The sequence below is a fragment of the Corythoichthys intestinalis genome, chromosome 1 (genome assembly GCF_030265065.1).
Source record: "Corythoichthys intestinalis isolate RoL2023-P3 chromosome 1, ASM3026506v1, whole genome shotgun sequence".
NCBI lineage: Eukaryota > Metazoa > Chordata > Actinopteri > Syngnathiformes > Syngnathidae > Corythoichthys > Corythoichthys intestinalis.
Genome location: NC_080395.1, coordinates 59,890,836 through 59,906,856, shown reverse-complemented (window position 1 = coordinate 59,906,856; position 16,021 = coordinate 59,890,836). Strand labels below are relative to the sequence as shown.

General features: G+C 37.5%; 1 protein-coding gene across 9 annotated transcripts in view; it reads left to right on the top strand.

The window, feature by feature from the left end:
- neo1a (neogenin 1a) overlaps positions 1 to 16,021 on the top strand; it is a 303,823-nt gene that overhangs the window by 140,028 nt on the left and 147,774 nt on the right. For all 9 annotated transcript variants that reach the window (XM_057834057.1, XM_057834073.1, XM_057834013.1 and 6 more), the window contains exons 3-4: positions 7,743 to 8,018; positions 15,039 to 15,189. In XM_057834057.1, the coding sequence (XP_057690040.1) occupies positions 7,743 to 8,018; positions 15,039 to 15,189 (427 nt within the window). The remainder of the gene's footprint in view (positions 1 to 7,742; positions 8,019 to 15,038; positions 15,190 to 16,021) is intronic.

Below are 16,021 nucleotides of genomic sequence, written 5' to 3'. Positions count from 1 at the left end.
AGCACATTTTGAATAGTCTTCTATTTGAGCTGAAACACTTACAACAAATTACTATAACACCAAACTAGTATTCCTTGTAGGGCTGGGCGATATGGCCTTAAGTACGTATCACGGTAAATTGAGGAGATTTACCTCGATAATGATAAATGACGATAAATTCGCCCCCAGCGGATTGTTACGTAATTTGAAAATCTGAATCAATGCATGAAATACAAATTAACTGCTTCTCGTTGATTTATTTGCCAGCTTTCAATTTTACATATTTAACAATTGTACATGCAGTCTAACATTAAGTATATAAAATGTCTTGTAAACAATAAGAATTCAAGTCTGAACATTTATAACAGCTCGTATGACTTGAACAATGTACATTATTATAAAAATCAATACGACGACTGTGCATACATGTCATTGTAACACAACAGATTTACAGCTTTAACAGTACACTTCAAACAGACAACTTATTGTTCATAGGTGCTGTGACATAATTACTCAACACAAGTGTTTACTTCAACGTTCCAGGGTTTTTTTTTTCCTTCAGAGCATTTTTTTAATACATGCAACCCCCACACAGACACAGACACATTAAAGCTATATTGTTCTTTTGCCAATGAAACATTTAAGATGTTATGATGGCAGTAATGAAACAGAATAAAGCAAGCACATACAGAAAAATAGCTGTGGCCATTAAACATTCATATTATAGGCTTCAATGTTGGATTATAATTTATGATGAATGCTTTACCATCATAAAAAATATCAAAGAAATCCAACACACACGCACAGATACAAACACAACGTGACATACTAATTGCTAGATGCAGTCCGTGCCCAGTCCACTCATTAAGTTAAGCTGTTTCGACAAGGTTAGAGCCGCTACCCGACTCCATCATGTTCATTTGTGGCATTAGCCGCTAGCGTTAGCCTGTGACCTGGCTACCAGTAGAAAGCACTGAAAGCACCCTCTCCTGAAATCGTGAGAACCAGTGAGGAAAGCGGATGAAAGCCCGTCTGGAGGCCGCCAAGAGTCTACTTAGTTTCGAGTGAAAGTTTGGCGAAGCCCCCTTAAGCGTGACTCCATCACGTTTGCCTGTAGCATTAGCCACTAGCGTTAGCCTACCGGGCTTCTGTTTTTTTGAGTTTCTAATGATCACTAGACTTCGTACGGAAGCACACTGACTGCTTTCTTAAAGGGGAATGAACATAGCCGAACGACAGAGTCAAAGCAGGATAAAAAGACTATATTGTCTTGTTTTATTACATTACCAAATTTACAGACATGGTCAAAATTACGTCGGTCATCGTGGAGAATTTCGGTAACGGTAAATTTTCGGTATATCGCGTTGCGCTAATTCCTTGTAAACACAATCAATAGAGAAACTAGCCACATCTAAGATTTCAGTGCATGCTTGAACTGAATAATCTTGTGTCCCCATTGCTAATAGAAGATGGCAGCGATTGTTTTTTTTTTTCTTTTTTTTTCTTTAAGAATAAAATATCTTGTCATATCTGGTAATGGCTTCCAGCTGCAACTCCCGCATGTGCAGTTTGGGCCAAATGTCATCTCTCACATGCAACACAAAGCCAGCTCATATTGCAGGTTATTAGACCTGAGACCTTTGTTTTCGACCTCATCCTTTCAAATGTCAGGCCTCTTTGGGTCAAATGATTTCAATTTCTCTAGTCCTAAGACTCTAAACTTTGACATCTCACCTGGCTGCCTATGTCTGACTGCTACACCTACCCAATTAGGCTAGACAGTTGAAGAGAGTAATGATATTATGGTGGTGAGAAACATACACTATAAATCCAGGATCTAACATCCTCCTCTGTTGAACCAATAAAAAAGAAACCTTTCCAATGAGCCCCGAATGTTTCCATCAAATACCACTATAGTATTTCAAACAATATTTAACTCTCATTGCCATTAATAACTTAGTTAAAAAGTTAAACCAAAAAATGGTACTGAAAGTCCAAAGATGAAACTATGTAAAACTGCTAGTACAAGAGATTCTTGGGATTGCTATCAAAGTTTTAAACAACATAAAATCATTATTAAAAGCCAGATCTGTACCGCAGAATTCCCTCATTACTTATGAATTATTCACCCAGCCTCTCATCTAGTTATGATAAAAACATGACTAATATTTGATCTACTGAAGGATATGGTTCTGAGCTTTGTAATGTGTGCAGTCCTTAATCATACATTATGTGATTGGTTGCTCCTTATTGCAGTAGTAACCTCAGTAAAGCTGCGGATCAGCTGAAGGTGGTCTTTAACTCCTCGATTTTACTTTCAAGTTGAGATTGCACTCCATCTTGGCAAAGTGCTTACAGTACAGTTTTAAGAGAGAAGAAACGCATTTAAAGCACATTCTCATAGACATAATTGGCAGTACATAAATGTAAAGTTTTACACCTGGCTTGAGAGATCTCTATACAGTGAGAAGTAAATTAAGGTAAACGGTTGATTCAATTGAGACATTGGATATTCTTCCAAAAAGGTATGTGTTTTTGGAAGATTTTGATAACAAACCTACCAAAAGACAAATTCAGTCAAAAATGGTTCCCATTTTTGCTTACTCTGCTATCTGCTGATCTCACACCTACAAGCGCAGCTTGCCCGATATGGTCCCTGTAGTTCTGCTTTTTATGGTTGATGGCGTGGCCTTGTTATTCATCTTCTCTAATTACCCTTTGCTGTTTACATATTGTAGATGCTCTGTAATTAAAGTAATTACACGCAGTTGTTTCAAACACATCCTGTGAATGTTGGTTTCATATCAGTGGCTCCAAACACTTGAAAATTTTATGAAGCAATGAAATTAGAGGTAAGCACCAACAGCATGTGGAAACATTCATTTCAAATTAGTTTTCCCTGTCTCCTGTTTTGCATCACATCTTGAATGTTTTGGAATATGTGACGATGGTATTGTAGTTGTGACTCACTGGAAATCAGCGCTGGGTGTTGGTAACCCCTTGAAGTCGTTTGTTAGGGTAGGTACCTTGAACCTCGACATACGATCGCTTCTACAATCTTTTCGACATCCGACATTGACCCGCCATTTATTCCTACATCCGACAACATGCTCGAAATACGACGATTTATGACAGCGACACCGTTTCTTTGTTTTCCTGCAAGAATGACGCACGGCAGATTTTCTAGTCAGAGACAACACGGGTTCCAAGAAAGTTAATGCAGATGGTAAAAAGGAGATGCTTACCATTGAAATGAAGATGGAAATGATAGAAAAATAAGAGAGTGGTGTGCACGTATGTAAACTGACTCGACAATACGGCTGTAGAATGTCTACAATCCCGACGGTCCTCCTTTGACCTCCGTTCGCCATTATTATTATTAGTGTTGCACCGATACCATTTATTGGCCCCGATACCGATACCTGGCTGTGCAGTATCGGCCGGTACCGATACCTCTTTGTTTGAAATTATATATATATATATATATATATATATATATAATATATATATATATGTGTGTGTGTATGTACTGTATATACAAAGTGAATCCAGTAGAAGTTTTTATTGCATACCTGGTATGGGTGACAAATAAGTTTAATAAACCTTTGGCTCTCAAAGGCCAAAATACTGCTAAATTCCTGAAATTAAAACATGTATAATACTAACCCAACAGTAAGAATGTAAAAATACAATGAATGAATAAACTTTTTTAAACCCTGCGTTTTGGCTCTCAAAGGCCAAACAGTGCAACTTTCATGAAATTAAAAGTGATAATCATTAGGGCTGCAGCTATCGAATATTTTAGTAATCGAGTAATCGACTGAAAATTCTATCGATTAATCGAGTAATCGGATAAAACTTTTTTTTTTAGGTAAACAGCAATTATTAATATACATGAGAAAACAAGACATTTTATCTAATATTGAATCATTTTCAGTCAATCAATGTCTTTATTTTCGATGTACATTGTTGAAAACAGCCAACAATTGCATCTCAGAGGTGACTAGAATAAAAAGACCAGTTCACTGCTTTTACTTAAAAAAAAAACTTATAGATCTTAATAAAAAAATATGTATATTTCTTACCTAAAAATGTCATTACGCTTGATAACACATCACTGAAAAGTTAGGTGCTTTTCCCAAGTGTTTCAATAGAATTTCCATTTGTGTCAAGCTATTTTTAAGTTCTAGTTAAGTTTTAAGTTAGTCTAAACTGCAAGTCCTGATAGGATTTTGAGTTTTTGCAGTGTTCAAAATAAATGTACGTATGATACCTACTGTATTGGAGCATATTAGGGACCAGTGCTACTTGGTGTTTTATCCAGCAATGACTACTGAGCTAAAATTGACAGTTAGCATTATTTTTTATTTTACACCCTCATCACTCTACAGCGCTATGTTTTCACAGATTAAATAAAGCCTGTATGTAAGACACGTTAGCCACGCATCGACAGTGGTCATAATTAATAGAAAACTAGCCCTCCGCAGGGCTAACGTTACGTGAGCTAGTGACAGTAACGTTAATCTAATTTATTAGCGCTATGTAGTCTACTGCTTTAAGATGGCGGCTGTTTACTAACGCCGGCCTGTCTGTCATTTCGTGTCTAGTTCTACATACATATGATATCTATGAGACGCATCAGAACTTAGCTACCTGCTACAACTGTAGCATCATGCAGGCGTAGTTTGTAACAACGTCGGCGTAGCTTGTAGCGGCTGTCGGCTGCAGTAAGGTATTTTTTTTTATTGGTTCTTCCTCTATGCACGTGACGTCAGCGTGTTGTCCCACATTAAAAGTACTCCGGGCAAAACGTGATGGTTAGAGCTGGCAAAATTAAACGATTCCTCGAGGTGAATAAAATTACTCGGATCAGTTTTTTAACTCGAGTTGCTCGAGTATTCGTTTCAGCGCTAATAATAATTGACCAAAGCATCCTGTCTCTCTATTAACCTCCCTCTCTGTGCACCAGCAGCAACACACACTTAGCCACTTAGCTTAGCTTACTTTGCTTACTTCTTCAGCACTTTTGAATTGGCTTGCCACCAGTCTTTTGAAATAAGGAATAGTTCCGAATTTGCAATTAAAAGTTGTATTCCGTATTGAACCAATACGGAATATATATAAATAGATACATTTTTATGCATTATAGGAGTTTTGGGGATGTCTTTTTTTTTCGTTACCTGTACGGCTTTGGGCGCGAGGGCGGCGTCCCCTATTTTTATTTCTGAAAGGTGACAACCCTACTTTTGAAACAGGTCTCAAATTGCTGCGGCGTTTCTTTCAGTGAAAGACAATAAAAGTAATGTCGGCGAGGTAATATGACCAGGGTTTGTTGCTCCGGTCCTGCCCCCTTTCACTTGGTAGCAGTTGCTGCTGTTGTAGCCTTAATCTCTTTGTGTTCGTTCACGTTTCGTCTTCAAATGTTTTATCAGGTTTGAGGTGTTGAAACTGACCGATTTAACCCCTTCTCTTGAAACTTTCAGGCCGCAAGTCTTGCATGCAGCCATTGTTTGTAATTGACGGAATTTCTATGCTGAAATATTTCCAGACCGCCGCCATTTCTCGTGGTTTGTTATTCCTATATATGAAAAAGCTGCCCTGGCATTGGTTAAGAGCAGCTATTGGCCCGCTCTCATTAGTCTGGAGCAGGCCAATAGCAATAGCTGCTTGGCATGCAAAGTGATCACGTGTCATCACACAACAGAGAGTGTAGTGAGGGTAAGGAGGAAAAAAAAGGCTATGGTCAAGTGTTATAATATTGGACCGGTAAATGGTATCAGCTCCCTTTTTGTTGGTACTCGCCGATACCTATACCACCATTTCGGGCCGGATCGACCCCTCCCCGCCGATACTGGTATCGGTATCGGTGCATCTTTAATTATTATTGTAATATCGCCAAAGAAATTGCCAGCTTCGTCAAGGTTTTAATCATTTCAGAACTTTTACATCACAACACAGCAACTGTCAGCCGCAGCTGATGCCAACAACAGAACACTAAAAGAGAAAGTAAAATCTCTTCTGCACCTAGTATCTCACTCTGTCATGTCAGCTACGCGGTGCGTTCAGGTACAGCACGCAAAACACATCCACCACAATAGAACCCGATTTGTTGCATTATTACAGGAATTAATATTATTATATTATTATTTCCGGTATTTTGAGTTTTGTTTATAATTTATTTGTATTGCAATGTATAATTGCCATTTGTAATAGTACCAGCAGTATTTATTCATGTTTTAGTGTAGGTTTTCGGGCTGTGGAATGAATTAATGGAATTAGAATGTATTATTATGGCAAAATCCCGCTCGACATACGACGAGTTCGCCTTACAAACAAGGTCCTGGAACGAATTAAATTTGTATATACCGTAGACCAGACATGTCCAAAGTCCGGCCCGGGGGCCAAATGCGGCCCATGGTCAAATTTCATCTGGCCCCCAGCCTCTGTCATAAAATCAATAACGTCTGGCCCGAACACAGACTGAATGAATTGGTCAGCAGTACTGCAACCAGCATATGAAGTAGCTTACACACAAAATGCTGCCCTTCATTTACCTACTAAAAGGCAGCAGCAAATTTAACCCTTTATTACCAAATGTATCACGTTTGATACAACTAAAATTTCATGATTTTGAGACTAATTTAGAATTTTGACATTTCTTTTTGGGGAAAAAAAAAAAAAAAAAGTGATGGATGCAAGTCAACACATGCACCTGCAGGTTCCATGAGAAAAAAACACGATTTAGCATGGATTTTAGATATAGAGCGCTTATTACACATATTCAGTTTGACTTTTCTTTTTACAAATTTGAAAAAAAGGTTTCATTAGGACCTTATTTTCCAAATGTAGGGATTCTCTGATAATTGCTTCATGTTGGAGGTATTTAAGAGCTAAGCAACATTACTCTGTGTGACCCATTACTTCCATTTTCTAAAATAGTGACAATCAACAAAAATAAAAGTTGACTGTTACGGCCGACACTTCAAGGAAAGGTGGAAATTAGACTATTTCTTCACTAAAATATGCAAAAACTGTGCCTGCCTCATTTGCGACGTCGCTGTTTTAAAAGAGTTCAATGTGAGGCGATATTACCAAACAAGACATGCTGACATGTACGACAAGTATACAGGGAAGATATGCAGCGAGAATTTGAAGCAACTTGAAGCTAGTTTAATTTCACAGCAACAGTAGTTCGCAAGAGCCCGAGAGTCGAAAAAGTAAAAAATATAATTATGCAAATGTGACACACTGAATGGCTTGCTAAAATTTGCTTAAATATATTTTTCTACGTAAAGGACGTCAGCCAAGGTCGGCCCCCCACATTTTTACCACACCAAATCTGGCCCCCTTTGCAAAAAGTTTGGACACCCCTGCCGTAGACTGTAGAGGTACCACTGTAAATATATTTGTATGTATCTGTATCTTAAGAAAACAGTTTACACCTTATGCGTTAAACTAGGGGTCTCTAAACTATTCCACAAAGATCTTCAGTGGGTGCACGATTTCATTCCAAATAAACAAATGAACACCAAGGTCTCTTAGAAGTGTAATCATTCTATGCAGTCAGATTCCGCTTATTTTAACCTCGTTGGTTAAACTGTCTATGCGGGATCGGTTGGAACAAACACCAGGGCCCACAGTGGCCCTTGAGGACACAGAAATACCTGTCAACGGAATCTAAAAATAATGGTCAAAATGTATTTTTACTTGGAAATATTATTTATATCAAGATTTGTTTGTAACATCTCTTATCCTTTTTGAAGGAATGCCCAGGTTCGCCAGCCAGCCAGCACCTACCACTGTGCGTCAAGGTGACAGCCAAATCATGGCCTGTGAGGTCAACACAGACCTGGTGCCTTTCACCCGCTGGGAGAAAGATCGTCAGCCCCTGGAGCTCAACTCAAGGCTGGTCCAGCTATCCACTGGTGCCTTGGTCATCAGCAATGCCACAGAAAGTGATTCTGGTCTTTACCGCTGCTTAGTGGAGAATGTGGGGTCATCAAAGTCCAGCGAAGAGGCACAGCTCCAGATCCTGCCTGGTATGTCAAGCAGACTATATTCTTGTTGAAATTAATTCAATGATTGTGAGTTCGATAAACACTCCCTAGACCGATTTAGGTTTAAATTGCAGGCTAATTGCAGGTTATTCATATTGCATTTGCAAATTATTATTTTTCGTAATGGATTAAATTGACTTTTTTTCCATTGAAGTTGATATGATACTGTCATGTTTTGGTCCACTGCGTGTCAAAAAATGAAGGTAGAATATTGATCATTTTTCTCCAAATCAAAAACAAATATTAGCAAATGTCTTATTTTGACTGAATACTACATTAATCAAGAAAATGTTAAATTTTGACAGGCTAAAATAAGAGAATTTTGATGAATATAAGTAGCGCTGCAACTAAAGAATATTTTCATAATCGATTAATCGGACGATTAATTAAACGCTTAATCGGATAAAAGTCACTTTTTTCAATTACCTTCATAATTTACCTTGAAGTTGTTTTCAGCTGTTGTAAGCAGAGGGTGCGCGAGACTTTTTCGTTGTCTGTCATTTTAACTGACAGGGTCATAAAAATCCGGTCATAATCTATTTTTACCCGTCACTTAAATTTTTAAAATGACTACTGTATATCTTGATGCAGTCACTATATGTATATACACAATAATACAATAATACTTTATAATATAAAGTAACTAACATTAGTGCAGTCATGGATTCCAGTAAGCAGGCCAGTGCTGTGTTTCCATATATATTTTTACTGTATTATGTATATACAGGATATATATATTCCTTCCATGATCCTAATACATTTAATAATAATGAAATATTATATAATTCCATTTTATATATACATATATATATATATATATATATATATATATATATATAATTTATTTATTTATTTACTTTAAATTGATTGTTATTATTATTATTATTAAATAAAAATGCACGTTGATACGACGCACATAAAGGAAACATCAATTTTTTTTAAAAAATCGTTAGAAAGTTGTATGGATTTACAATCCGCTAGCTTGTTGTTTCCTGTTGTCCTCCGAAATACACCTGGGTGACGGCGCGTCAAGTGTTCGTTCATAGCCGACGTGCTACCGTGGTATGCGAGCTCAGCTTGGCAAAAAGAGTACACACAGTGGTGGCACCCTCCATATTTTCCTTAAAATAATTTCAGGCTCTGGCTAGTCTGGTCCGCTTTTTTGGCTTTATGCCGCTTTCACCGTGGTACCAATTCTGCCCTTCTTGGTAATTGGCGGCGTTTTCAACTGCTCGCCGAAGTGAGGAGTGAACCGGCGATTCACTTGATTCGTTGTCATCCTTCATCCTCCACTGCATCAGTCCCTCTTTTTTCACCTCTTTTATCAACACCATCGTCGTTTTGGGGCTTTTTGAAGAAACTTCGGACACTTTGCTTTGACATTTTTCCGAGTAAGGCCAACGACGTCATGCATCAAGAGAGACAATAGCTAATTAATATGCTCACTCGCCACCCTGAGGTCTGGGGTGTGAATTGCAACCTGTCAAAATGACAGATGGACTTCAGTTTTTTCCGTCACCGTTTTAAAAAAACGGTCAACGACGGAAAATATTCGGTTAACGCGACCCCTGGTTGTAAGTAACAATGAAGACAAAATGGATGACTATTTCCTTCAAAATATTTTATTACAGCTTCTTGACTTAACTGTACTCTACAACTGTATCGATTATCAAATTTGATGGCAACTAATTTATTAAACGATTTAATCGATTATTTGTTGCAGCCTTATTAAGAAGCTAGTTTAGACAGTAAGATGTCCCAAAATTGGAAAAAATATGAATTGTTTTCCAAAGTAAACGCAGATTTTTGTTCATGTCCTACTTTGACTTAAAAAAAATGTAACAAAGAAATCTGGTAATATTTACTACTGGGAAATTGTATGTTATAATTTCAAGAATTTAGACAAGTTTAAGTTGAATGTCCTAAACGATTAATTGGTTAAAAATAGCTGTCGATTAACCGATTAATTGTTGCACCTCTAATTATGAGTTTAAAAATGGTTCTAAATGATTTGATTATTAGAATAGTTGCAAAATAATTAAGGATAGATTTGCTGTCGATGAATTGATTAATTTTTTATAGACTAAAAGTATTCTTCATGGATTTTGTATCACTCAATCAACATTGCACTTATTTTTTCTGTTCAAAATAAGACGCAATATTAAATAGATAAATGCTAAACTACAATGAAACACAACGATCCACAGGGACGATCCCATTCAAAATATCTTAATGATAAAATAATATTAAAATATATTAAAACATATGGCAGAAAACACTCAAATAGCTCCGCTCTGAGACCCCCAATTTGGCCAAATTTCAAAATTGTCCCATATGCATGTGTGATACATTACTGAAAAGCTTAAAAATCTCAATTTTCTGGGGAAAGAAAAATTTTGAACGTGAGGGCATTAAAAAAAAAATTTTTTTTAATTAAACCCCTAAACCCTAACTCGAGGTGAGAGCATGAGAGAGCATAATTAAAGACACCATAATTTTAACAAGATATTATAGCGTACTTACCTTGTTTCGATCCAAAAACTCCATGCAGTATGTCTCATCAAGTGTCAAGACACAGCTGTGAATGGCCACAGCCCGACTTTTTGGAGATGAGTGGAACGCTGTAATATAACAAGGGTCACATTGCAGACATCAAGGAGTGGTTGAGATTTTCTTTTACAAATATTTACCCTTTTAAACGTTTTTTTTTCTTTCAATTTTTCTTAGTTCATCGATTATTTATCATCTCAGATATCGGGGAAAATGCGACAGCAACAAAAAAAATACAATTAAGCGGTAGTTATGAGGTATATACAGTATATGTGTGACCTATTTATAGGCACTATTTTTTTCATTGTGATGTAATTTGTTTAAAAGTTTAAAATATGCAAGTGAATAATTTTATATATATATATATATTTTTTTTTAACTATTAAACATCAATTAATGATTCAAAGCTAAAAATGATAGATATGTCAAAGAACAAAAATTATTACTTACCTTCTTTTTATGACTGGGCTGAAACAAAAGCGGTTGTGCGGTGTCTGTAAACGGGGGTCTCCAGAATAAAACGGGCAAATTAAAAATAGTCCCAAGGCATAATGCACCATGAAACTGCTATAGCAGCATATAGACATATTGTTCTATCAAACAAAACAGTTCTTTTGGCTTAAAATACATCAGTTTTTTTTAGGGCTGTCAAAATTATCGCGTTAACGGGCGGTAAATTTTTTTTTAATTAATCACGTTAAAATATTTGACGCAATTAAATTAATGCACATGCCTCGCTCAGATTGAAATGACAGCAGTGTCAGTTTGTTACTTGTTTTTTGTTGTTTGGTGCCCTCTGCTGGCGCTTGGGTCCAAATGATTTTATGGGTTTTGGGAGTGAGCATGGTGTAATGACATCAACAATGGCGAGCTACTAGTTTATTTTTGATTGAAAATTTTACAAATTTTAATAAAATGAAAACATTAAGAGGGTTTTTTATATAAAGTTTCTATAACTTGTACTAACATTTATCTTTTAAGAACTACAAGTTTTTCTATTCATGGATCGCTTTAAGGGAATGTTAATAATGTTAATGTCATCTTGTTGATTTATTGTTATAATAAACAAATACAGTAGTTATGTACCGTATGTTGAATGTATATATCTGTCTTGTGTCTTATCGTTTCATTCCAACAATAATTTACAGAAAAATATGGCGTATTTTATAGATGGTTTGAATTGCGATTAATTACGATTAATTAATTTTTAAGCTGTAAGTAACTCGATTAAAAATGTTAATCATTTGACAGCCCTAGTGTATTTTAAAGAGGTGTGCAAGAGTAGAAGCGGCTTTTTCAGTCTTATCTGTGTTTTCCGCCATATACAAGTTTTCAAGGAATGAACACTGTCATTGTGTTCCGTGTAATCAAACGTAGTGTACTGTGTAATGTTGTTTACATCTATGCTTCCCTAGCATTTACATGAATATGTATTTGTGGATAATGTGAAGACGCTAACCTAAAGCATGTGTTGATGTTGGATAAACTTTAATGTGTTGTTCACACAATGCACTGTGAATGTGGCATGGGAAGTTGCTCTTGTTCTACAAATCCTCACGAACTATTACATTCTTGCTGTGCATGTAGGGGAAGTATCAATATCTCGTCGGAATAGCCTCACAGAATAATTTTTATGTGCTCAAAGCGGGGATTTTTTGGGGTTAGGGGGGTTCACTAGCGTGCTTGAAATTGTGTCAAAAATCAAACACCATACTGTAGCCTTGCCTATATGCTGCAGAATGGCTTTCAATCCAAGATCGGGGTTTTCTTTCTGATTTCTTCCCCATTAAGCATTTTATCAAACATCCTTTCTATTGATATTGATCACATCTGTTGTGATACATATTGGTTTTGATTTATCATGAAGCACTAACTGGTCGGATCAACCAGGTACAGTGGGGCAAATAAGTATTTAGTCAACCACTAATTGTGCAAGTTCTCCCACTTGAAAATATTAGAGAGGCCTGTAATCGTCAACATGGGTAAACCTCAACCATGAGAGACAGAATGTGGAGAAAAAAAAACAAACAGAAAATCACATTGTTTGATTTTTAAAGAATTTATTTCCAAATTAGAGTGGAAAATAAGTATTTGGTCAAGACCAAAAGTTCATCTCAATACTTTGTTATGTACCTTTGTTGGCAATAACGGAGGCCAAACGTTTTCTGTAACTCTTCACAAGCTTTTCATACACTGTTGCTGGTATTTTGGCCCATTCCTCCATGCAGATCTCCTGTAGAGCAGTGCTGTTTTGGGGCTGTCGTTGGGCAACACGGACTTTCAGCTCCCTCCTTACCCCGTGGCATCAAAATGATAACAAGAACGGTGAGCAAAAATCCCAGAACCACATGGGGGGACCTAGTCAATGACCTACAGAGAGCTGGGACCACAGCAACAATGGCTACTATCAGTAACGCAATGTACCGCCAGGGACTCAAATCCTGCACTGCCACACGTGTCCCCCTGCTGAAGAAAGTACACGTCCAGGCCTGTCTGCCGTTCGCTAGAGAGCATTTGGGTGATCCAGAAGATGACTGGGATAATGTGTTCTGGTCAGATGAAACCAAAATAGAACTTTTTGGTAGAAACACAGGTTCTCGTGTTTGGAGGAAAAAGAATACTGAATTGCACCATACCCACTGTGAAGCATGGGGGTGGAAACATCATGCTTTGGGGCTGTTTTTCTACAAAGGGACCAAGACGACTGATCTGTGTAAAGGAAAGACTGAATGGGGCCATGTATCGAAAGATTTTGAGTGAAAATCTCCTTCCATCAGCAAGGGCATTGAAGATGAGATGTGGCTGGGTCTTTCAGCATGACAATGATCCCAAACACACAGCCAGGGCAACAAAGGAGTGGCTTCGTAAGAAGCATTTCAAGGTCCTGAGTGGCCTAGCCAGTCTCCAGATCTCAACCCCATAGAAAATCAGTGGAGGGAGTTGAAAGTCTGCGTTGCCCAACGACAGCCCCAAACATCACTGCTCGAGAGGAGATCGTCATGGAGGAATGGGTCAAAATACCAGCAACAGAGTGTGAAAAGCTTGTGAAGAGTTACAGAAAGCGTTTGGCCTCCGTTATTGCCAGCAAAGGGTACATAAAAAAGTATTGAGATGAACTTTTGGTGTTGACCAAATACTTATTTTCCACAACGATTTGCAAATAAATTCATAAAAAATCAAACAGTGTGATTTTCTGTTTTTTTTCCCACATTCTGTCTCTCATGGTTGAGGTTTAGCCATGTTGACAATTACAGGCCTCTCTAATATTTTCCAGTGGCAGAACTTGCACAGAGTTTGCCCGACTGTAGCTGTTGTGCTCTTATGTGAAAAGCAATTGATGGGTCACCAACCAAAATGAGAATAATACATACTACTAAAACTAAATTAGTCTCCTATTGTCTTATGTGCCGTTTTTGTTTTGCAATAATTATCCAATAGCAATGGAATGAATAAAAAATAATAATAATAATTGAAAAATGATGTTTGCGATACATTTTAAATCTTTAATGAAATAGATTTTTTTAATTTGGAATGTTCAAAAGATGCATCAACTTGGAGTAACAGAATTGCTTGGATTAATGGATTTATTTCATTCTTATCTGGGGGAGAATTGTGACAACTGCTGTTTCTAATTTCAGAAGCAAATTACGTTTGCTCTAAATTGCCTTAAGCAAAAACTGTGCCCAGCTGGAAAGAGACTTTTGTTGCTTTCGGTGGTCTTATCAGAGAATGCCTTAGAAGTCAGGAATTCCTCTGTGGCACTGTCACATCTCATCTGCTACACATTTTGTTGACTAAGTTGTTAGGCACTAGGTTCCCGCTGGCAAAGAGAAGATTTTAAAAGCCATAAATTAGTCTTGAACAAGACCCCAGTCAGGGAATTTATCTTTTCGTCTCCTCCAAGGTGCAAAGCGTCAAAAGCATGACTATACTGCAATTACAGAGCTGTATGAATAAAAATGAAAACTTTGTTTCACCACATGTTTAAGAAAGTTTTCATTGGCTTGGAATTAAGTTAAATGGGGAGTTCTGGGCACTCGCAGAAAGCGACTTAAAGAAGTCCTAAAAATTGTTTTTATTAAACTACTGCAAATGCAAGGTGACATCACTGATAGAGGCCAAATATGACTTTTAGTTTATTGCAGGCCTAGCTACATTAACTTCATCATTGATCTCTAAGATATCTCGTTCGCGTTTTCCCCATTTTTTTTGTTTTTGTTTTTACGTGCTCCAGAGAGCCGACTGCTTTCAAGTGGTGACATGGACATTTTTCATCCGACCACTCTTAGTTCGGGTGTCGAGAACAACTATGCTTTGGACCTGAGTTCTTTTGAAGTTTTTTTCTTTGAGATAGATGACCCTCTTAATTTGAAAGATGGTGCTATGGCTCACTAACTCACTCCAAGATTACCCCCTGCCATAACCTAGACTTGCCTTCTTTTCTCGTTTTAGAAACTGGAGATGAGAGAAAGATGGAGTTCCTTGTGCAGCCTGTGCCTGTGACTAAGGTGCTGGGCACCAGTGTTTTGCTGCCCTGTGTGGCCACGGGTTTTCCAACACCACATGTGCGATGGATGTTTCAAGATAAACTGCTTGAGGAAAGGTATGAGTATGAACCTGGCCAAGGAGTCATATTTTTTTTTCCCGGGTATATAATTTGAAATAGTAAAAAACCTGATAACACTGACTTGAAATTAAAATGACTACTTTAATGCAACACTAAGTAACTTTTCAACCTTTATAACATATTTTCATAATATTTGTGATATGTCAACTGACAACTAGTTGAATGACACCGCTTTTATATCTTGAGGGGGTCTGTATCGCTTTCACCGGCACTAATTACCTTTGAGGAGGGTGGCAGGAACACAGCCACACACAAAAAAACTACAAATAGGCTGACTGCATTACGGCATACGTCACTTCCTCCTTTTCCCCATTCCTTATAAAGACGGAAGTTGATGGAAATGCTTTCGCGCCAATAGCGTACCGCACAAATTTTTAGACCGTGACGTCGCCATCGTAATGCAGAAGTGGGACATTATAGACAGGCCTTCGCAAACAATCCATGTTATTTTTGCTTGTTTTCTCCGGTAATCTCTCAGAAAAGAACATGCTGATCAAAAACTGCTGCTATGGAACTTGTAGAAACGACTGTAGACATTACGACATATGAAGGATGTTTTCTTCATACGTTTCCCGAAACCAAAAATTCGGAGGAAAAAATGTCAAGAATGGGTTAACTTGCGCGGACGCCCAAAAGACCAGTTTAACGCTAGCAAGGTGAAGCCATTCACATTTCATATGCAGTAAACATTTTGTTGGGGGCCATGGTCCTACATAGGACGAAGAGGTAAGCCATTTTGATATTTTTACGTATTTTTTTAGAGTGGAGTTTTCCCGTGCTGCTTCTGTCTGACAATGAATGACCTGAA